Source organism: Barbatula barbatula, assembly GCF_947034865.1.
Source record: "Barbatula barbatula genome assembly, chromosome: 23".
Lineage (NCBI taxonomy): Eukaryota > Metazoa > Chordata > Actinopteri > Cypriniformes > Nemacheilidae > Barbatula > Barbatula barbatula.
This window is the reverse complement of record NC_136786.1, coordinates 4,353,158-4,377,152: the sequence shown is the minus strand read 5'-3', so window position 1 is coordinate 4,377,152 and position 23,995 is coordinate 4,353,158. Positions and strand designations below refer to the sequence as shown.

At 37.2% G+C, this 23,995-nt stretch overlaps 2 protein-coding genes across 8 annotated transcripts in view; one reads left to right on the top strand and one right to left on the bottom strand.

The window, feature by feature from the left end:
* Window positions 1-1,191: 1,191 nt before the first annotated feature.
* On the top strand, window positions 1,192-4,396 carry tmem14ca (transmembrane protein 14Ca). Of its 2 annotated transcripts, none has more exons than XM_079488311.1 (5): window positions 1,192-1,262; window positions 1,686-1,770; window positions 3,696-3,797; window positions 3,887-3,974; window positions 4,189-4,395. In XM_079488311.1, the coding sequence occupies exons 2-5, from the start codon at window positions 1,686-1,688 to the stop codon at window positions 4,244-4,246; spliced, it is 333 nt and encodes a 110-aa protein (XP_079344437.1). In that variant the 5' UTR covers window positions 1,192-1,262; the 3' UTR covers window positions 4,247-4,395. The 2 variants fall into 2 exon arrangements, with proteins under 2 accessions (XP_079344437.1, XP_079344436.1); XM_079488310.1 differs by having other exon boundaries at window positions 1,206-1,505; window positions 4,189-4,396.
* Window positions 4,392-23,995, bottom strand: part of mak (male germ cell-associated kinase) — a 30,260-nt gene continuing 10,656 nt past the window's right edge. For 3 of the 6 annotated variants that reach the window (XM_079488305.1, XM_079488304.1, XM_079488306.1), the window contains 9 exons: window positions 22,201-22,372; window positions 21,730-21,897; window positions 11,144-11,404; window positions 10,788-10,957; window positions 10,183-10,325; window positions 9,898-10,023; window positions 8,673-8,792; window positions 5,301-5,396; window positions 4,392-4,975 (listed from right to left, as the gene is read on the bottom strand). In XM_079488305.1, coding sequence (XP_079344431.1) covers window positions 4,815-4,975; window positions 5,301-5,396; window positions 8,673-8,792; window positions 9,898-10,023; window positions 10,183-10,325; window positions 10,788-10,957; window positions 11,144-11,404; window positions 21,730-21,897; window positions 22,201-22,372 — 1,417 coding nt within the window. In that variant the 3' untranslated portion in view covers window positions 4,392-4,814. The remainder of the gene's footprint in view (window positions 4,976-5,300; window positions 5,397-8,672; window positions 8,793-9,897; window positions 10,024-10,182; window positions 10,326-10,787; window positions 10,958-11,143; window positions 11,405-21,729; window positions 21,898-22,200; window positions 22,373-23,995) is intronic. The other 3 variants (XM_079488308.1, XM_079488307.1, XM_079488309.1) reach the window with 1 other exon arrangement.

Below are 23,995 nucleotides of genomic sequence, written 5' to 3'. Positions count from 1 at the left end.
TAGTTAGCATTTATGAATGTTTTCAGATTAAGTACTGTAGAAAATTATTTTTTAATTTTAATTTAACGGTAGCCTATTTACTGCACTTTTGTTTACTAAAACGCACACCATTTAAAAGTGAATTTAAGTTTTTAAGTCGGAGTTTTTTTTTTATTGTATTTTTGTTTTAGAAAGTGAGTTACTAGTTTGGGGGAAGATTTAGTCCTGTTTTAGTCCTGTTTAACTTTTAGTCCTGTTTAAATCTTAAACGTACAGAAATGCATATGCACACACGCATATGTAAACGAATGATTTCATTCTGAATCAGGTTTGGTTTTTGTGACAAGCCTGTAAAGTGAGAGAGACAAAATGAATAGCCTACTTGAGATTATAGTGAGGTACACTTTCTTTCTCTGAATAACCTGCTGTCCTTTGGCGCCTCCCATTGGACAAGCGAAGATGCACTTCTACACAAAAGCCTGGTAATCATCTCTTTCCAAAAGCTAAAAACCTTTGTCTTCGCATACTTTGTTTACTGATTAATATCACGTTTACCATCTCACAAATACCTTTGTCTGTATTTGAATTATTGCTAACTCTTGTATCTTAAAACAGGTTGATAAGCATGCGGTGTTATTGCAACAATATGACAGACAAATAATTTCACCCATGACAGCATTAATTATTAAACATGATACTTTACACTGAATTATAAAAAAAACGCCAATCGTCAGATAAGCAAAAGTCTGGTAATGGAAGGCAAAACGACACTTGTCTGGTCATCTGGCACCATCTACCGATGGTATTTGGAACTGCTGACCGTTTTAAATTAGTATTAGTTGCCCATGTTCAACATGACAGCTCTTTTCCCCAACATCAGAATGTCTGTGTTGGAAAATAAAATGTAGTTCCGAAATTGGTTTATTATTAGTTCATAATTATTCTAAAAATGCTAATATCAGCGGCTGTGATTGCATCAGGCCTAATCACTCCTAATGGCATTACATATTCTATTCTATTATACTATATTCTATTAGCTACCTAAAAACATAGCATCTACTATTTGTGCCATATAATATAATGATGACAACAACATCGTGTAAAATACATTAAGCGTTAATTAAATTAAAAAAACGTTTATTGTAAATAAACTTCATTTCCCATAAGTCAACTCGCAATGACAAGGACGTTGTGCGTGTGTTTTAGTGGTCTTTGAGGGTGACGTCATAAACAACTTGCTAGCACTCGCACCAACAAGGACACTGGCACGTTGAAGATAGCGAGTATGAACATATTCATATTTATAACATTGTGTTCATGTTTCGTTGATTGATGTCATAAGGACGCGCAACACAGTTATAAGGTGTTTTTAGAGCCACTGCAACCGCATGGTTAGAGTACGTCAATGCAAACACGTTACGTTAACTTATCTAAGATCATCTGCCGTTGTAAAATATCAACCGTTCTCAGCGATCCTCACTAAGACGAATAATTCGCACAGATACTTCAGTTTCAGACTGCAGCAGGTTTGTTTGTAGCGTGATCAGTTTGATGGTATTATCGCGTGTCTTTATGTTCAGTGTTAACGCTGTTTGACTCGATCAATAGTACTGCAGTTGTCATTTTGACACAGGTCTGATTTCATAGACAGGTCTGTATGTTATCAGTCATTGTGTGTGTCTATATTTAAATGTGTGTGTATGCAGATGTCGACGATGGCTGTGGATTGGACTGGATACGGATATGCAGCACTGGTGGCATCTGGAGGAGTTGTAGGATATGTCAAAGCAGGTAATGAAACCTCGTGAAATCTAAGTGCATTGGACTAACGTTGGACGGGATTGTAACAAATGGACAGGGTAAAACCACGCAAGAGCAAATGACACACAGCAGGACAACGGATTAGTTATGTAACTGTATAGCAGCTAACTTGTGTAACTAGTCTAACTTAATGTAAAATGTAGTATTAGATGCTGGAAATCGTTTTTTAGTTTTGTTAGTGATGATTACGCGGATACAGTAACTGTCAAATATGTAAAAGGCTATTGCTGGGATTCAAGTTCCTTATCCCCCTAAGCCCCTCTTGAATTTTAAAGGAGGAATGTCGTTTCAGCCTTAATTTAGTTTTCATATAATTTCCCCATTTCATTTATTTGTTGCTCCTTTGATGCACAATAATTTTTTTTATCTTTTCATTTTGTTTTTTAATTTATTCCCCATTAACATCCAGGGCCTGTTTCAATAAGGAGTTTCGACCAACATAGCTAAAATGTGAACTGTGAGGTGGTGTACACAGAGATGAAAAACTTTGAGTTTTTGGTTTCAGAACAGCTGATTTGAGTTAGTTCTATCCACTCTGGGTTGGCTTACCTTGAGTTAAGCGCTTGCACCACAACTACGACAAGCCATGATCACTAAAGCTCCGATATTACGATTCACCATGGCAACGGCACAAAAAAAGCAACGTGGTGGCAGAAAGCACTTGAGAGCGAGGCACACTTTCCACTCTGTATACAGTGGATTTACTGATGTGCTGAAAATGACTTAAGTGTAAATAGATAAATGTACCAATAAACAAATATATTAATCATTAAATGGATGAAATAAGACAATCTTATGTTCTCACTCCACATCAGTGCTCTAGCTATGCAAACAACACGTCAGGGTGTATAGGACACCTGTAGGACGAAACACTATCATGTAAAGTTGGATTGATCGCAGTTGGAAAGTATCGTCTGAACCCTGCTCCGAGCAGATTTGAGTTGGGATGGCAGCACGTCAAATCTGATCGTTTATTATCTTCATTGCTTCATTTCTGTATGTGTGTCTGTATTTATTAATTTCTTTATTCATGCACTTTATTATACACTTTATTAAGTAATTTCTCATCGTTCCTAGAAAATTATGTTCTGATATAATACACGTACGATGGCTGATGTTATTGATGTAGTGACGGAAGAGTATTTGGATGTATCTATTTCACTGTAAAGAAAAACAGTACAGTTTAAAAAAAATGCACAGGGAAATGACAAAATTCCACTCGGATCCCAAATTGCTCTCCTGAATAGTACACCCTTATGAATATATACAGACTCTGCATGTACTGAATGGTCTAGAAAAGCAAATATGACATATCACTGAGTCTGAGATGGTCTCTGTGTGATCAAAATGTGTGCAATGAATGACTGTATTAATGAATGAGGTAAACCACTTGCGCTTTAAAAAGGGGGAGGAGATGGAAATAAACTCTGGGTTTACCAAAGAAAACCTGCACCAGGTTAGGTTCACAGAGTAAATTACTATGGCTACTGAATCTCAGTATAAGTTACCTCTTTAGAAACGAGCTTGAGTTACCCCGAATTCTCGGGTTTGCCATACCTCACATTCTGAAACGGAAAACCCAGAGTTTCCCTCATTTCAGGGTTAATAAACTCAAGAGTTTTTACTAAACCTCCTTTCTGAAACGGGCCCCAGATCTTCGATGTTGCACACAAGTAAATTGCCAACAATTAGATGTGCCCAATAACTTCAGACTTAAGCAAACTACGTTTTAGATTTCATAATTTTACCTCAAGTTTGATACAATACCTAATCCGAATACCTCAATATATCTGAGAAAAGTCTGTTGTTGAGCTTATGCAGTAATAGTCACTGCTGTCATATTTTTTACCTTAGCATTATTCAACGGTTTTTAATTTGAATGATTTTTCTTACAGGCAGTGTTCCATCTCTGGGGGCAGGGCTACTGTTTGGGGGTTTGGCTGGGTTTGGCGCCTACCAGATATCCCAAGATCCTAGAAATATTTGGGTGTCTTTAGGTTTGCCGTTTCCACAAATTGTCATGATGAAGTCTGAACACATAAAAAGATTACACAGCAGAACTAACTGAAAATCACTCATTTCACAGCCACTTCTGGGACTCTTGCTGCTGTCATGGGAAAGAGATTCTATAATTCTCGCAAGATCATGCCAGCTGGTCTCATTGCTGGACTCAGGTATTTAACATTTCTGTAATATTTCACCTTAAACTTTCCAAACAATTTATTAGGTCAGTCGTTGTTTACTCATGTCAAGCTCACTGATCACTAACAGTCAGTGAAAATCTGCACCTCCCCAGTCTGTTCCTTACACAAAACAACCGCATGCACCTTAATATAATGTTTCTGTCTTGTTTAAAGCTTGAAATATTTAACAGAAAATCTTTTGCAGTATTCTGATGGTGGCCAAGCTTGGAGCGGGGATGCTACAGAAACCACAGCAGTCATGATACACACAGAAAATACAAAAAAAAAAAATTCCTTCTAAAATATAGCCCAAACATGTAATTGTGGTATTTTGTATAAAATGTACAATAAAATTTCTGAATGTTCATATTGTTCATCAGCAGTCGAATAATTAAAATGCTTTAAAACACCTACAAAATCGTCTTTATTTCAGCTTTGGTGAACAAAATCACATATGTTCACGTGACAGTTCTCTGTATTGCTTATAGTAAAGACTGTTGGTAAAATGCTGTTTTAATACAAGTAAATAAAAACATCATTGCATCATAAATCACATTTACACATATAAAAGAAAAATGAAATGCATTTATAAACTGCATCCTACAAATGGCATAAAAAATAAGCGGGTCTAGTCTACTCAAGAAAAATGCAGGCATTAGATGCATTAACTGAAATCGTGGAGTCAATAATAAAGATTTGTGTCTTTATTGCACAACACATTTGAGCGAATAATGGCCTGATGTTTTAAGGTGATGTAGACCTGTTCAAGCTGCTTCTCTCACGAGTGTTGAACAGGGCTTAGTCCTCATGGCATGGAAGCTCAAACAAGCACTACCGGTGACTTCCGTATTTTGCAGCCCAGTCGACGCGCCCGTGCACAGGCTGAACTGGTGGTGCACGAGTGAGAAGATTGGCCGAGGTTTTGCCTAGAGCCGAGTAAGCTGTGCTTTTGACTTGGGTTCTGTCAGCTCTCCTTTTCCATCCATCACAATCTGTAAAAGGAAAAAGCATTTCACACTCGGGCAAAACCACCAGAAACTGAAGCTGAAAGCTGCTTTTGAGGATATTACATAAAAAGACTGGGTCCAAAACTAACATTTGCAAAATAGGAAAAAATTGAATATACATTGAATGAATTGTCAAAAAGAAAGTCGAGTCAGACAGAAGTTACTTTGTTAGAGAGTTTGATCGGAATTTTGCATTTTGCCTCAGATAATGCACGCTAAATTATTACATTGCCAGTCACTGGCAGGTTGTGTCAATGTTGGACCTTGTGAAGATAAATTGGCTAAGATGGCAACTGATCTGACATTTTACCTTCAGAGCTTTCATTGAGTGAAACTGTAGATGAAGGTTTGGACTTTGAAGGTTTAGCTTTGACCGCTTTAGAGTCAGCAGTGGCAGAGAGGTCAACTAAGAGCAGAAATCAATTATTTGTAGACACGCAGACAGATCGAACAAGAAAGACGGAATGAGCAGAAATAATGACAGATCCTAAATCATTCAGAAGAGAGCTTTGACCACCAATTTTATCCAGCTGCAGACCCGCAGCCACTCATTTTAGAATACACAATCCATTCCAAACCACAGTTCAGCCTGTGCACGGGCAGGCAAGCACCACAGCATGGCGGAGAGCAGGGTGAGTTCTGTTCACCTTCTTAATATGTTGTTAAAAATCGATGTATATACAGTGAGGGAAATAATTATTTCATCCCCTGGTGATTTTGTATGACTGCTTACAAAGTAATGAAGGGACTATAATTTTTATGTTAGGTTTATTTTAACTGATCTGAAGGGTCTATATCAGTTCAAATTAAACTACCATAAAAATAAGAGACATAATATAAAAAACAGGGAAAAAATGTTATATAAAGATTATAAACTGATTTGCATTTTAGTCAGTGAAATAAGTATTTGATCCCCAAGAAAAACATAAAATTGTAATTGGTGGAGAAACCCCTGTTGGCAAACACAGAGGTAAGACATTTCTGATAGTTGATCACCAGGTTTGCACATGTGTCACGATACATTTTAATCCACTCGTCTGTAAATCTTTTTTTCTTGGCTGTTGCTCAGCAAATCTTATTTTTAGCCTCATTCACAGATTTTCTATAGGACTAGGGTCTAGAGACTGGCTAGAACATTTAATGTGCTTTTCCTAAGCCAGTCTTTGGTTGTCTTGGTAATTTGTTTGGGGGTCTTTGTCATGTTAAAGGTTCATCCACGACCCATTTTCAGTGAATCTAGTTAAGAGGAGGAGGTTTTCGTCCAAGATTTTACGGTACATGGGCCCGTCCCTCAGCCCCTCAATGCGGTGTAGTCATCCTGTACCCGTAGCAGCGAAAAAGCATGATGTTTCCAACACTGTGCTTCTCTGTAGGGATGGTTTTCTTTGGGTCATAGTCAGCATTTCTCTCCCTCCAAAAACCGGAGTCAATTTTGGTCTCACAGCACTTTCTCCAAAGCCTTTTCTGAATCATTTTGATGTTCGTTGTCAAACTTCATGGGCAGGAGGACGGGTGCTTCAGGATTTCAATCTATTGTGACATAATTTGTTAACAATTGTTTGCTTGCTACATGTGGTCCCAACTGTCTTGAAATCATTAACAAGCTTCTTCCGTGTAGTCCTGGGCTGATCTTTGACCTTTCTCGTGATCCTAGTTACTCCATTGGGGAAATCTTGTATAATAATAACACCAACAGTTGTCTCCTTCTCAACAAGCTTCTGTCTGTAGCCTATTCAAGGTTTGCGCAGGTCTACAATCTTGTCCCTGACATCCTTTGAAACCTAATTGGTCTTGACCATGGTGGTGTTGAGGTTGAAATGGAAGATACAGATTCTGTTGGCAGGCATTTTTTATATACATAACAAGCTGACTTGGGGAGTACTTTCTTATAGTGACAGGACGAATCTGTGGTCCATATAGGCACATAACCGATCTGTGGAGCCAGAATTCTTGCTGGTTGGTAAGGGATCAAATAATTATTTCACTGACTGAAATGCAAATCAATTTATAACCTTTACATACAATTTGTTCTCCTGATTCTTTAACATTTCTGTCTCTATCAGTTAAAATAAACCTATTTGTTGTTTGTAATAGGTCTGTTCGAGTCAAATTTTTTTGGAGTCAATTCCGATTCCCAGAATAGATTCCTAGCTGCTGTTTTAATTCCGGTTCCTGATGTTTTACCACAGGGAATCAATTTTATTATTTTTAAAAAGTACACATTTTTAATGCAATACAATTGTCTAAGCTGTCACTTTGTACATTTATTAATTGTTTATTGTTTCTATAACTAAAACCTTCACCAAATATGTTGATCTTGTCTTTACGGTCTCATGGAACACCTGGAAGGTTCCAGAGATCCCTTTACATTTAGTTTTTTTCATTCCAAGAAGACATGGACAATTTTTTGTGTAAAACAAATGACAAAATGGCACTGAAAGTTAACACTTTTTTTAAGAGTCTTCATTTCTAAGTGTTTATTATTTCTGTTGAAATTATACATCTACTATACATCAATTTAAATTATAAAAATATGTTCTTGTTGAAATGTTTGATCGTATAAGAAATGCAAAGAATAATGAATATTTGACAAAGTCTACACTTTGTCCATAAGTATTGTGTTACAAACTGAACAGATATTGATTTTGATATTAATTATGAACATCAAGTCAATTATATTTTAAATTCTAAAAAATTAATTATATTTGACATTGAAAGTCTATACTATTTCAAATGAGCCGGTATTGATTATGTGGATATTATGAACATTAGGTAAATAATATATCTAAAAAAATAAAAAGCACTTTGCAAATAATAGCTACTTAAAATGTCGGTATTGTACATTAAACTCACCCAAATCTATGCGAAAATAAGAATATAAGCTACAAAAACTGTTGGTAGCACGATCTAAACCAAATATGGTTCGCCTTTGTTTCCTTCCTGAGACTGATGGTCTGGATCGTGTGTCCAAATACGTGTGGCGCTGCAGGCCTGCAGCTGGATATATCTCTTGTCCACAGAAAGATGTTTAAAGGGAGAGTTCACCCAAAAATTATAATTCTTAAAAGATCTCATCTCACACTCACTGCCATAGGGAAAATAAATACTACAGGAGTCATTAGGGGTTGCGATCTGTTTGGTTACTGACCTTCTTCCAAATATCTACTTTATTGTTTAACAGAACAATAAAATGTATACAGGTTTAGAACAATCTGAGGGTGAGTAATTTGAAAAAAAAATCCTTTTTGGGTGTCCTATCCCTTTAAGGTAGTGTAAAGAAAAAGCTGGCTCTTTTTAAATGGCAATATTAAAAGAATGCAAGAAATGATTTTCCGATGTTATTCATTAAAAAAAGTTAAGATACAGAGTTCGGAAACATCAAGACAACTACTCTCTGTTGCAAAGCCTAGTGAGCTGCTTACTGCATGTAAAGATTTTACTGGAAAAAACTAATGATGTTACATTTTTAATACGAGTATTTTCCCAATAACTTAATTCTTCATCAACTGTTTGCTCTACCAGATTCTACTCTCACAGATTCAAGTTGACTTTAAACACTACTGTCCATGTCGTGCATTTTAAAAGTTCACTTATGTAAGCATGCTACTGTATAGCATATTACTATAGGGTCTTAACAGAGCTGTAAATTCCTACATTTTCAATGGCAAACCTGAACTCTTACGTGCATGCTGATTATTAAGAGGGGCGAGTTGAATTCTCTGTCCTACGGATCCCACTTCCTTCTTCTGGAAAGATGGCATGTATCCTTCAGAGAGATTGTATGTGGTAGTTACAAAGCTTCCTGAAAGCACAAGGCCACAGTAGGACAAAATTACAACGCAGTCATCTGGCAGAGAATTTGCCTATTTCACAAAATGGCTTCAGAGACCGGAAGTAGAGCAAACGTTTGCCGCACTGCTGCCATAGCCATTCATTCATTCAGCTTGTTTTCTCACAGGCATTAATTTTATTTACCAAAAGCAAAAGTAGCATATGTTCTCCGATTTGTTCATTGTTTACTGGGAGATGTAAAAATAGGCAAAACAAACATCGTTTTTTGTGCGATTTATTTATTATCAAGGTCTGATATATGTTAGACAAATCAGCACAAAGGGAGCGCTACATGCCTAACGTCTTGTAGTACCTGTTCTGTGTGTTCGGAGCTAGAGCATTGACAGGACAAGCGTTTATCCTACTTACGGTTTGTCGGGGGAAAATATGGACACCTTTTAGGCACAAGTAAGACGAGACCTTAAAGTAACATAAAATGGCATGTAACACAGAGGCCCAGACAGGGCTTCTTCTTTAAACTGGAAGATCAGTGAGATATTTCACAAAAACATGGATTTACAAGACCAATCCAAGCCATTGAAACTCGCCATAAACTTTCAAATGACACGATTTTGGGTGGGATTTCATATGGACAAAATTAATAAAATAACTTGCTGCAATGGCTCATTTATTTAAAGGTGACATGTGAAATTTCCGTAATACTGGTGGATACATATTCTGAATGACCTACGAATTTACTGGAGCTTGGCACTTGTAATTTGGCAAAAATGTGACTGTTACTTCTCTATCCAGTAGAAACTTCCTTAAATTCCTCCCCCACCAATGTTATCCTGTGCTTTATTTCTGTGGTTTTATATGTATTGAACATCGTTGTTAACTATTTGCACAGATGATCAGCTCAACCTACAACTTCTGCAGAGTTAAAGAGGTGGGTAGAGCACTACTTTGAATGTCTCCCAAAAACGTAATCTGGATTAGAAGAGGTTTTATCATTAAAAGGTGACACCCTTCACAAGTGTGCTTACATTTTATAAATGCTGGAATAAAAATCAATGAGGAAATGAGCATTGGGGACTAAAGGAGTCTTAGCGTTAATGTCATTATGTTATGTTCACCTGGACTGATTCGGGATGCTGATGCTCCTCCAATGGGTGTGATGGATTTATGCATAACCGATGTGCCCCACAAGTTTTTCTCAGACTCCTTGGTGCTCACAGATGGTGTGTTCTTGCTTATTAACCCTATAATTAACAGCATTATCATGGATGACCTTGCATTTGAGCAGAACAATGTTATTTTATTGTATAAAAAGAGCATTGTTTTATTCGCAACCTAAACTCAGATCTGTTTCAACTCTAACTTCAAGTTTCTCCACAAACAGCACACAGCTGAAAACTTGCCTGGCAGATATCTGGACTGACGCAGATAATGTTGTCGGGCTGAGGTGGCTATCAGATGGTTGGAATCTGGCTGCATCAGTCTGCTGCTGTTTGGTAATTTTGTGACAGTGCTAAAGGTGTAAATGTTTTTCTGGTCCCTGGGCCTGAAACATTTAATAAAAAAGCATACTTGAAAAACCTGAAAAAAAAAGCTGTTCACAAACCTTGACTCCATCAAGCCCATGTTTTGTCTGCTGTTACGTTTACGTGATTTAAAACAATTTCATTTTGGTGAAATAAGAGTTGGTAGAAATCCGACTTAAAGGCTTCTTGTACAAACTCAATCCAAACCACTATCAGAGGTTTCAAATTCAATGAAACCAGATACTAATAACCATGTATAAACAAATGTAAGCACATCAAGTGTTCCGACAAAAACACGTAACTGTCCTCTTTGAAAATGCTTAATTTTTACAGCTCCACATACCTCATTAACCTAACCGTTTAACCACAATATGAATGAGACAAATGCAGTTCACTGGGTGTTACGACAGAGCCAAGTTGAAATGTAGCTTAAATTAAATGAGTTTGATAGATTCTAAGCTCTAAAAATAAAGCGATCTTACTGTAGAGTGGGTTTCTCCTCCTCAGGACCTTTGCTGGGTTTTTTCGACAAAGATACTGCAGTGTCAGAGCAGTCAGACTCATCCCAGCTGTCCGAGGCTTTCATGTTGGTCTGTCCCCATCTTCTCCGTCCGTTCTTTAACCCCATCAAGCTGTTCTCACCTCCGACAACCTGGTGTGGGGAACAACAGCATAAATTATCTCCTAGAGAAATATTTTTGTATTTATGCAGAATATTTCTCTTTAAAACAGTTTAGCCAACAGTTTGGTTTGGCAATTTAAGATAAAATATAACAGAGCAAGCAAATCCATGATGGAAATCTTCTTATTTACTATCATTAGATTTCAGAAGTGGTACCTTCTGTGTATATGGAGCAAGTGGGTCAGCTTGCCGTTCTTTCTGAGTGAGAGACTGAGGCAGAGGAATCTGCTGAAGTGGCTGATGGGAACTTCTGCTCTGAGCTTTAGCCTGTGACACTAGTGCTGGTTCTGAAAAACAATGCAGCTCTGATCTGTGTTCACTTGTCCCGGCCATCTTTATCTGAGCCTTCCGTACGTCAGGGGTCATGGGATGGGGGCCAAGGACCTGTCCCACTTGAAAGTATGGGTACCTGAGTGCCTGAAATAATAGTTAACAACAATTAACTGCATACCTCCACACGTACCTGTCATAAAATGACTCATTAAAAATGTTTTATTGGTCTGGTAGTTTTCAATTGACCACAAAAATAATGGCCATTCATTCGTTTTACATTACCTCTTACAATCGCCTCATCTTACATTGTATTATATGCTCCTGAACTACCGACAGGCAGGGACCACACAATGGGCATTCAAGTTTAACAAATCAGTTAAACCTCAAACCTGAGTTGCAGTCTCAGTGGCACAATCAGACAAATAATTGATTTTATTGATACTAGACAATAACAGTAACACTTCAAATGGCAGATCAAACAGATCACTAGGCAATCTGTACGTGCATGTCAACTACTGGAAGTAAGTGGAAACTAGAAAGTGTCTCATTTTTCAATGTATTAAAGGGGTCATATTTTACGAAGCCTTGATTTTGTATTATAATATAGTGCCCTCCACTATTATTGGCACCTTTGGTCAATATGAGGCTGTAAAAATAAATCTGCATTATTTCTCGTTTTTATGTTCTATTTAAGAAATCTACGAAATTCCAACATTTCATTCTAGTAAAACAATTTGAAGTGGGGGGGAAGCCCTCCACTATTATTGGCACCTTTGGTCAATATGAGGCTGTAAAAATAAATCTGCATTTCTCGTTTTTATGTCCTATTTAAGAAATCTACAAAATTCCAACATTTCATTCAAGTAAAACAATTTGAAGTGGGGGGGAATATCACATTGTGAATTTTTTTCCCTCTCGTCACAATTATTGGCACCCCTAGAAATTCTTATGAGTAATCTTCCAAGTACAGTATATTCCCATTCATATTAACATTTTCTGAGCACACCAAGGAGACTAGAAACATGATGTCCAGTCATGACTTCTTGTTTCACAGGAGAATAATATTAAGTAACACAAAGCCCAAACCAACTTGATCATTCATCACAATGGGTAAAACCAAATAATATAATTCTGATGTGCAGCAAAAGATTGTAGAGCTATTCAAGTGGATTTAAAAGGAAATTGTTGAAACGATAAAAAATCCCATTTCCAACATCAAGGCTATAATTAGGAAGTTTTAATGGACTGGAGATGTTGCAAATCTGCCTGATAGAGAAGGTGTGTCTATTCTGTTTATATACACAGCAAATATAATATTTTGAGTGGCCAAAGACTTTATAAAGATCACAGATGAAGAATTGCAGAAAGAAATTTTAGTGTCAGAACAAAAAATAAAGGAAAAATGCACCTCTATCACCACAAGTTGTTTGGGACACTGTTTGAGAAACAAATCTTCTGCTCTCATGCATTAAATCCACCATATTAATCTGCCATACAGGAACTTAAAAAAAAAGTGGTTAGATCTTCCATCAGCACATTGGTTCAATACAAACATCCAAATCAACAAAAAAATGGGTCACTGAACACAAAATCTAGGTCCTGCCAAAACCCCAGTTCCCTGACCTGAACCCATTAGACGATGAGTGGGATGAACTGAAGAAGAGGGAGAACCAACATTTGAAATATTTTAGGGAGGAATGGACTCGGATGACTCTCAATGTATTCTCAAACCTCAACTGTCTGAAAAGAAAACACTTGTATTATCTTGTTTTTCTTATAAATTAAGGTTGCAGAGTGTATACAAGGGTGTAAATACAAGGGTGCCAATAATTGTGGACAACATGTTTGGAAGAAAATTTAGTTTTACAGTGTAATATACCGCCCGCATAAAGTTCAAGGCTTTGCTCCTGGCCTACAAGACCAACACCGGATCTGCACCATCGTATCTCCACTCGCTAATGCAGATCTATGTTCCTGCCAGATCACTGCGGTCTGCAAAGGAACAACGACTAGTGGTACCATCCCAAAAAGGAAAAAAGTCACTCTCCCGTACCTTCACTGGATCTGTTCCACATTGGTGGAATGATCTACCAGCTGCTACAAGATCAGCAGACTCGGTTGCCATCTTTAAAAAACACCTAAAAACGCATCTCTTCCGTCAACACGTTGCTGATTGAGTTTTCCTAATTCTCTTCCCTTTCCTTCTTAAAAAAAAAAAAAAAAAAAAAAAAAAAAATTACTAACCTCACTATTCTTAGCTTTTATACTGTGCTAGGCTTTAATGGACTAGTTTGATGCACTTATGTATTTTCGTTGCCTATGTTGTTATAATTGCTTCCAATGTTTCCTCATCTGTAAGTCGCTTTGGATAAAAGCGTCTGCTAAATGACTAAATGTAAATGTAAATGTAATATACCCGCTACTTCAAATTGTTTTCCTTCAATTACATTTTGTAGATTTTTTTAAATACAATATCAAAACAGGAAACAATGCAGATTTATTTTTACAGCCTTCTTTGCTCCACCAAGGGTGCCAATAATAGTGGAGGGCCCTGTAGGTTTTAATGCTTGCTTAGGGTTCTGTCTTCACCATTTCTACCGAATGCTTGGTTTAGTTTGGTCTCTATGAATCCCCTCCTTCCAAACTCTGATTGGTTAAGAAAGCCCAGTCTGTTGTGATTGGTCACCTGTTAATAGAAAGTGTCTGAAATGTCCCACCATACCATAACCCTGAGCTCTAGCTCTCTATAGATGGTTTCATTGGACTAACGTGCCTGGCCCGTACTTAACTTCCGGTCTGTGTTTGTTGATCTGAGTGGCTAGTTCAATTCAATTCAATTCTATTTATATAGCGCTTTTCACAATTTGCATTGTTCCAAAGCAGCTTTACAGGGGAAAATAAAAAAACACAAAAAAGGTACAAAACAGTACATGATTAGTTTAACTTGTTATGTTAGCACCTAGTAAATAATATCTAATATCAGCAGTCTCCCGATGGTTTATTTTGCATCAAATGAATGCTTGGCTGAAAAGTGTCTTTAATCTAGATTTAAATTGGGCATGTGTGTCTGATCCACGAATAGTATCAGGAAGGCTATTCCAGAGTTTAGGTGCTACGTATGAGAAAGTTCGACCCCCTTTGGTGGATTTAGTTATTCTAGGTATTATCAAAAGTCCTGAGTTTTGAGATCTTAGAGAGAGTGATGGGTTGGAGTGTGATAGAAGCTCTGTTAGGTAGATAGGGGCTAAACCCTTTAAGGCTTTATAAGTGATTAAATGAACTTTAAAGTCAATACGATACTTAATGGGTAGCCAGTGTAGGGTTGATAAAATTGGGGTTATGTGATCGTATTTTCTGGACCTGGTTAGAACTCTGGCAGCTGCATTCTGAACTAACTGTAGTTTGTTTATTGACGATGCAGGACAACCACTAAGTAGCGCATTACAGTAGTCAAGTCTTGAGGTCATAAATGCATGAATAAGCTTCTCCGCGTCAGCAACACATAGAATATTTCGTAATTTGGCAACATTTCTTAGGTGGAAAAAGGCTGTTTTTGTGGCATTTGAGATGTAATTTCGAAATGACAGGTTGCTGTCTAATATATATCTTTTACAGTATTTGTTGGAGTAACAGTACATCCTTCAACTTGCAGTTTATAATCAGAAATATTCGGTTTGCGTGTCTTTGGTCCGATAAGTAATATTTCTTATTCTTTATTAGAATTTAAAAGAAGGAAACTACAGGTCATCCAATGTTTTATATCTTCAATGCACTCTGCCAATTTGGATAGCTGGAAGGAATCATCTGGTGTTGATGAGATATATAGCTGAGTATCATCTGCATTGCAATGGAAGCTAATTCCATGTTTTTTTAATAATGTTTCTGAGGGGCAGCATGTATATGGAGAACAGAACGGGTCCCAGAACCGATCCCTGAGGTAATCCATAATTTACTTGCGTTAGATTTGATGATTCCCCATTTAAATGGACAAATTGATGTCTGTCTGACAAGTAAGATCTGAACCATTGTAGTGCCTGTCCCTCAATACTCGTATAATTGTGTAAGTGATCTAGAAGTATGTTATGGTCTACAGTATCGAACGCAGCACTAAGGTCAAGCAGGACGAGGAGTGAGATGTTACTTTTATCTGATGCTATAAGCAGGTCGTTTGTAATTTTAACGAGTGCAGTTTCAGTGCTATGATACGTTCTAAAGCCTGACTGATATTTTTCGTGTATGTCGTTATTTTGTAAGAAAGAGCACAACTGAGTGGACACTACTTTTTCTAGTATTTTAGACAGGTATAGGAGATTTGAAATCTATAGTTTCCTAGTTCATTTGGATCCAAGTTTGGTTTCTTGATTAGAGGCTTAATGACGGCCATCTTAAAGGGTCCTGGGACATGGCCTTGATTAATTGACGAGTTGATAATGTAATAAATGGGCTCAATTGCAACAGGTAGTAACTCTTTTAATAATTTAGTTGGTATGGGGTCTAATAAGCAAGTTATAGGTTTAGATGTTGCATTTAGACCTGTTTTATAGGTGAAAAACACTGTCGCCTTTCTTTTGGAGCGATGGTTGGTTCTAATTCATAGGACGATTTTCTCTCCATTTTAAAGACCTCTAATTGCGCTCTAGTTTACATGTTTCTCTTTTAAGGGCGCGAGTGGTGCTATTGTACCATGTTGCAATATTTTTCTCATTAATCTTTTTTTGACTTCACATGCGACAGCTTCTAATGTATTAGAGAAAATAGTGCCCAAATTGCTGGTCATGTCATCGAGCAATGCTTTATTTATTGGTATGGTTATTAACAGAGTCAGATCTGGCAAGCTCTTTACAAAACTATCTTTAGTAGTGGAGGTAATTGTTCTACCCTGTCGATAACGAGTTAAAGGGCTGAATCCTGCTGCGCGCAATGTACCTGTTATAAGATAGTGATCAGTGACATCGTCTCTTTGAGGCATAATATCTATATTGGTTAGATCGGCTCTGTGAGATATAATCAGGTCTAGTGTATGATTTAATCGATGAGTGGGTCCTTTAATGTGTTGTATTACTCCAAAAGAGTGTAGTAGTTCTGTAAACGCCACAGCTAATGCGTCTTCAGCGCTATCTACGTGGATATTAAAATCTCAGACAATTAGTACTTTATCAACGTTAACCAATAGGTCCGATAGGAAGTCCGCGAACTCTTTCAGAACATCAGTATAGGGACCAGGGGGTCTATACACCATAGCCAATGTAAAAGAAAGCACTTTTACTTTTGTTAGGAATAATTATGTTCAACGCAAGCACTTCAAATGATTTAAATGTATGCTCTGTTCTCGAAGTTACAGTCAGAAAGTTTCTAAATATTGTAGAAACTCTCTTACTGTAACTCAGAGAACAGAGCATACATTTAAATCATATAACGGTTTATATAAAATATAACTGTTTATATTTTATGGTATTTATATTGATATTCATAATATGTTATTGTATAATAATTGTATTAAACGAACAATTTGATACATATTATTGTATATTAATTTTATTAAATAAAGGACGATTCATATAAAAAAAATTGTACAAGAGTATGAGGCTTATGCATGCACACCATATTCCGGTACGATTCTACATTCACACAGGGCATCCGTTTTGATGCTTGAGAGTGGGCGTGTTTGAAGCTAGGGACTGACGCGATTGTCATATTGACAACAACCAATCACATTGGATTAAACACAACACAAAAAAAGATGGCTTTTGACAACTACCCACTGCAATTATAAGCCTTTCTTCCAGTTGATGTTATTCTGTCAATTCAAAAACATTGAATTCAAAACATTGTTGTAACATGTTTTGCTCCATTAATATGATTTTTGTTGTGTTAAAACAGCATTGCTAAACTGGGCAGAGTATTTCCAGTTCATGCAAGCATGCATTAGGAGAGTAATTTTACAGTAAGAGTCATTTGATGTGTTTTTCATATTTTTGAGTTTTTTTTAAGTGTTGCTCTTCATGTATTTGATTTGATTTTTTTTTATTTATTTATTAGACAGTAAAAAATAAAATAAATGCATAACAAGATGCCAACACAGTGACATTGTACATTTATCCAAACTGTCGAGGATAACACAAGAAAGTTGCAAAACTTATTTCCATTGTGGTCCTCGTTGTAGTCTGAAATGATGTCCAGGCAAGCTATAAATATGACTAAAGGTACCTTGTACACTCAACCACATACAAATACAAAGCAAACACAAATATACACACAGTAATAATAAATATTCATGAAGACTAAAAAAATCTAATTAGCATTTAGCAACCATTCACCACAGGCTCGATCAAAACAGTAATCTGACTGGTTTAACTTAATCTCAACTGGAAGTTTATTCCATTCCATTGCAGCCATGTACAAAAAGGTATTTTGCCCAGAACAGGTCTTAAATCTACACGGAATTATGTCTGTGGCACTGCCTCTGGTTGAGTAGCTATGAGAGTTCCTAATTAGCCTAAAATAATCTTTAAAATATCTTGGCTCATTTTTGTGCAAAATCTTTCGAGTTAATCTCAGTTTCAGTTGTCTAACCCTGTTTTCAACTGTCAGCCATTTTAATTTCTTAAATTCTGAAGAACCGACATGGTTTCTATTGTTGAGGTTTAAAATTACCCTGACTAACTTATTCTGTGCTGTTTGGAGTTGAACTTTAATTCTCTTGGGGGTGCTACTGTACCATGTAGTACAGGCATAATCAAAGTGTGGCTGAACTAAAGCATTAGATAACATTTTTAAAGTTTCTTCATTTAGAAACTGAGCCTTACGAGCCAGAAATTTAATTCTTTGGTTTACTTTTATGATAACCTTTTGACCCATACTTTCACCACTCACAGAACTATCTAAATCACAACCCAAATATTTAACACATTTTTTAGTTTCAATCTGGATACCACCCACAGAAATATTGAGCTCAGAAGTCCTACTCAACCTAATTTTTGAACCAAATAGAATAGATTCTGTTTTTCCTAAATGCAAAGACAGTTTGTTCTCGATCAGCCATTCACTTATGTTCCTTAACTCATCAGTTAAACGGTTCTCAATAACTTTTTTGTCCTTATGGGAGAAAACCAAGGCTGAATCATCCGCAAAGAGAAAAAGATTACAATTGCAAACAGATTTCATATCATTTATATACAAGAGAAACAACAATGGACCAAGGACACTACCCTGTGGCACCCCACATGTTATTTCTCTTGTCTCAGACAGAGTGCTATTAATATCAACTCTTTGATGCCTCTTAGTCAAGTATGATCTTATCCATTCACATGCCATATTATTAAAACCTAAGGCTTTTAGTTTAATCAGCAAGATCCGATGATCAACTGTGTCAAATGCTTTTTGCAGGTCTAACAGTACCATACCACAGAATTTACCCACATCGATCTCTCTTCTTAAGTAGTCTGTTAGATATAATAAACATGTATCCGTAGAATAAGATGTTCTGAAACCAGATTGTAAATCATAAAACAAATCAGAATTACTAATGTAATTATATATTTGCTGTTGTATTATTTTCTCCAAGACTTTTGAAACAACTCTCAAAATCGAAACTGGTCTATAATTACCCTCTTCTAATTTGCTCCCTTTTTTATATAGCGGAACAACCCTAGCAAGCTTCAGATCATTCGGAAATTTACCTGACATAATTGAAAGATTAAAAATATGAGTAAGATATGGCGATATATATTCTGCTGCATCTTTTAAAAATCTGGCAGGTATTTCATCTAGACCGATTGCCTTTGAACACTTAAGTTCATTCAATAACTTTAGCACCTCATCCTGTGAAACCATGGAAAGGCTAAAAGAGTCTGCTACCACTCCAAGCTTAGAATAATACTTAAACATGACCTCACCATCATAAAACCCAGGTTTTCTTGGTAGCTTTTCAACTAAGTCTCCAGCTATAGAAGTAAAAAAGGAGTTAAATTTATCTGCAACCTTTAGTAGATTAGAAGAGAGCTCCCCATTGATATTTAGGCAAATATTTTTTGTCTTTGTCTTAAGTCTATTACTGTACCCAATTAGTTTCAATGACTGCCATAGTTTCTTTGGGTTACCTTTATGCTCAATTAATTTATCACGAAAAAAATCCCTTTTACACGTTTTAATCATCTTTTGCACTATATTTCTTAGCGTCTTATAATTATCCAAGTCAACCTGCTCTTTACTCTTCCTAAATACAGAAAAGGCTTTATTTCTCTTATTAATTGCTTCTAAAATATCTCCATTCATCCATGGTTCTGCCCTCAGTTTTACTCTAATAGTTTTTATAGGAGCAACTTTATCTACTGCCTCCAAGAACATATTTTTAAACTGCTCCCATGCTTCATCAACATCCAAACATAACACTAAAGGCCAATTCAGTAATTTCAAACCCTCAATAAAAACCTCACAACTGTATTTTTTTAATGACCTGATCTTAATTGTGTTATGTTTCTTCAATGCAACTTTAAATTTTTTCCTTGTACAATAAACTAATGAGTGGTCACTCATAGTACAATTCACAACCCCACTCTGAGAAATCATAGATTGCTCAGATACCAAAATGAGATCAATGACCGTTTGACTCATTTTAGCTACTCGAGTGGGCCCTTTAATTATTTGCTGTAAATCTAGAACCTGGCAAAACGTATTAAAGGCTTTGTACATCCCATGATTTTTGTTTGAAACATCAGTATTAAAATCACCTATCATTATCACCTCATCCTTAAAATCACTACAAGGGACAGAAAGTTCTTCCAACAGCTGATAGAAATTATTCTGATCAGGCGGTCTATACAGAGCCCCAATTAAAATAGGTTTACTTTTAAGTAACTTTACCTCAAACCACACAGCTTCAATAAGATCGTGATTTAAATCCATTCTGCGATTAAAACAAATATCAGCCCTAATATAAACACATACTCCGCCCCCATTACGATTTCTATCTTTTCTTAAAACAACATAATTTTCAATTTCAATTTCTATATCACTAATCGAGGCGTCCAGCCAAGTCTCTGAAAAGCACACAATCCCAACTTTACTATTACACATCATCAATCTTATCTCATCTAATTTAGAAAAAAGACTGCGAACATTGAGGTGCACAATGTGTAGACCTTTGGTGAAACTGAAGTCCAGGAACGGAGATTCTGGTTCTATCTTTCCCACCACGGGAGGGCCAGCATAAGTCTGTGCAGACGGTGCAGACCTCCCCGTGCGTCCCCCGCCGCCAGCCCCCGACCGCTGACCACTCCGCCGGCACAGCCCGTCCGCCGGCAAAGAAAATCCCCCCCGCAAGGCCTCCACCGAGCCGTCCATCGCTGCCCCCACAGAAAGGCGCTCTCCGACCACCACACGCCCGCCGGTTAATTGTTCAAACTTTTCTTCCGACTCCGTTACCACACACCTGCCGTCCAACACACCCTCATTCCGGTGCCAGCAACCCTCCATGCCCGCCATCGTACAATCACTGACTCCTCGAAGAGAATGATTTTCAGGTCCAGGGCACTGATGGATGTCTCCCGACAACAAAAGGCATAGCGATATAATCAACTTATTTCTCCTGCGTTCTCTATGAACAATGCCATGCGCGTAATTGTTTGTTGATGACCTCCAAGAATTCGCGAGCATCACGTTTCGTCCAGAATCAAAAAAATTGCAACTGCCAAGCGGTTTTAGATCATATTCCCACTTACAAACTTGGAAATTAAAAGATTGGTGGTTTAAAAAGTTGCAAACAAAGGAGTATGTCAAGAGGGCTATAAGAGCACCTGTAGCACCCGTATAGCTTGCCGCCATCTTTCCCAAAAGAGTAAGTTCTACATATAAAAATGTTATTTTAACAAGCATTAATTAGCCAACTTAAACATAGATAAATTATGCAAAGAATGCATAATAATATTTGCAACCAATGTTAATTCAATATATTTGTTTCAGTTTGAATACTGCTGCTCAGTGATCTTCTTAAAGTGCATTGTATGAAATTTCCTTAAGTACTAAATGTTGAACTTAATGAGCAGCTATGAGTCTTTATCTGAGCCCTTCTGTACATCAGGGGTTATGGGAAGGGGGCCCAGAAACTGTCCCACTTTAAAGTAGGGCTACCTGAGTGCCTGAAATAATAGTTCCAAGAATTTTGATCATTACATTTCGATTTTCTTCAGCGATTGACACTTTACGTTTGGACTTTTAACCCATTGGACTTTTAGATTGTTTTAGGGTATGGCATTTAAAAAATTTTTCCATACTTTTAACAGTCTTTGCTTTTAGTGTGTTGTTTTAAGCCTAAAGTGAATATTGTAAATTAACTTACATAATGCTTGTTTGTCTCATTTTAACGGTTTTAAATCTCACACCAAGATCTAACCCCTGTTTTAACTTGTGTAACTCTGTGGTTAAGGCTTAACAGGACAATAAATATGCAGGAATGGTGGTGAACACTTTACCTTCACAGCAGACGGTCTTTTCTTTGGATCCCACTGGAGGAGGTCTCTCATGAGATCTAAAGCCTCATTGGTGGCGTTGGGTATCAGGGTTTTCAGGGGTGTGGGTACACATTGAGGAAAGCGGAAGTTCATGGCAGCAGCTAACTGATAACCCTCTGGCCAGTCTGACTGCAGATGGACAATCATAGACAAGATATGATGAACTTTACATATCTTTACCTTTTATCACAATACAGATAGTACACGTTCTGTAGGTTTAATCTTAAACTTGTCAACTCCTGATATTTATAGCCTTGGCATTATAAGATTCTATCAGACATTTTTGTGAAAACTGAGGTAATCACATGTTTTTATTCTGTGACAATTCCTTTACATTATGTTAAATTACTAATTATAGGTCTCTCTCTACAGACCTAACGTTTTCCGATTTCCTTCATATAAACACAGATTTAGGTTTAAAAGAGTTCATACCTTTTTTACTGTACCAAGGACCTGGCAGATCTTGAAAATCTCATCCACCTCACTATTACCAGGAAAGAGTGGTCGTAGTGTATAAAGTTCTGCCATAATACAGCCCACTGCCCAAATGTCTATGGGTGAACTATAAACCGGTGATCTCAGGAGTACTTCTGGAGCTCGGTACCTGAACAAATACACACAGAAGAGCTTTGTAATGCTTTTGTTTTAGCCAGTATAAATACAATTGTGCTAGAGCATTTATTTAGCACATTAATATTTACAGTGTATTGGTAAGAATAAATGGGCCTTCAATAAATAGATATTAATAGATATCTAAAAAACGATGCACAATGAAAAGGTCTCCAAGATCCTAGAAGAAATCTGCAAAGCTATCTGTAAACTATATGCAAGTGAATCTAGGACAAAAGCTGCTTAAAACGCAAGGGGAAGTCACACCAAATACAGTCATGGCCAAAATTGTTGGCACCCCTGAAAATTTTTCAATAGAAAACTATTGCATTAAACATGTTTTGCTATACACATGTTTATACCCTTTGTGTGTATTGGAATAAAACCACAAAAAGGAGGGAAAAAAGCTAATTTGACATAATGTACCACAAAACTCCAAAAATTACCTGGACAAAATTGTTGGCACCCCTTCAAAATTGTGGATAAATAAGATTGTTTCATGCATGTGGTGCTCCTTTAAACTCACCTGGGGCAAGTAACAGGTGTGGGCAATATAAAAATCACAGATAAAAAGAAGAGAAGTTGACTTATTCTTTGCATTGTGTGTCTGTGTGTGCCACACTAAGCATGGACAAAAGAAAGAGGAGAAGAGAACTGTCCGAGGACTTGAGAACCAAAATTGTGGAAAAATATCAACAATCTCAAGGTTACAAGTCCATTTCCAGTGATCTAGATGTTCCTTTGTTCACTGTGCTTAACATTATCAAGAAGTTTGTAACCCATGGCACTGTAGCTAATCTCCCTGGACGAGGACGGAAGAGAAAAATGCATAAAAGGTTGCAACGCAGGATAGTCCGGATGGTGGATAAGCAGCCCCAAGCAAGTTCCAAAGAAATTCAAGCTGTCCTGCAGGCTCAGGGTGCATCAGTGTCAGCGCGAACTATCCGTCGACATTTAAATGAAATGAAACGCTATGGCAGGAGACCCAGGAGGACCCCACTGGTGACACGGAGACATAAAAAAGCAAGACTACAGTTTGCCAAAATGTACTTGAGTAAGCCAAAATCCGTCTTGTGGACAGATGAGACCAAAATAGAGCTTTTTGGTAAAGCACATCATTCTACTGTTTACCGAAAACGGAATGAGGCCTACAAAGAAAAGAGCACAGTATCTACAGTCAAATATGGTGGAGGTTCAAAGATGATTGGGGGTTGTTTTGCTGCCTCTGGCACTGGGTGCCTTGACTGTGTGCAAGGTATAATGAAATCTGAGGATTACCAAAGGATTTTGTGTCGCAATGTAGGGCCCAGTGTCAGAAAGCTGGGTTTGCGTCCGAGATCGTGGGTCTTCCAGCAGGACAATGACCCCAAACATACTTCAAAAAGCACCCAGAAATGGATGGCAACAAAGCGCTGGAGAGTTCTGAAGTGGCCAGCAATGAGTCCAGATCTAAATCCCATTGAACACCTGTGGAGAGATTTAAAAATTCCTGTTGGGAAAAGGCGCCCTTCCAATATGAGAGACCTGGAGCAGTTTGCAAAGGAAGAGTGGTCCAAAATTCCGGGTGAGAGGTGTAATAAGTTTATTGATTGTTATAGGAAGCGATTGATTTCAGTTA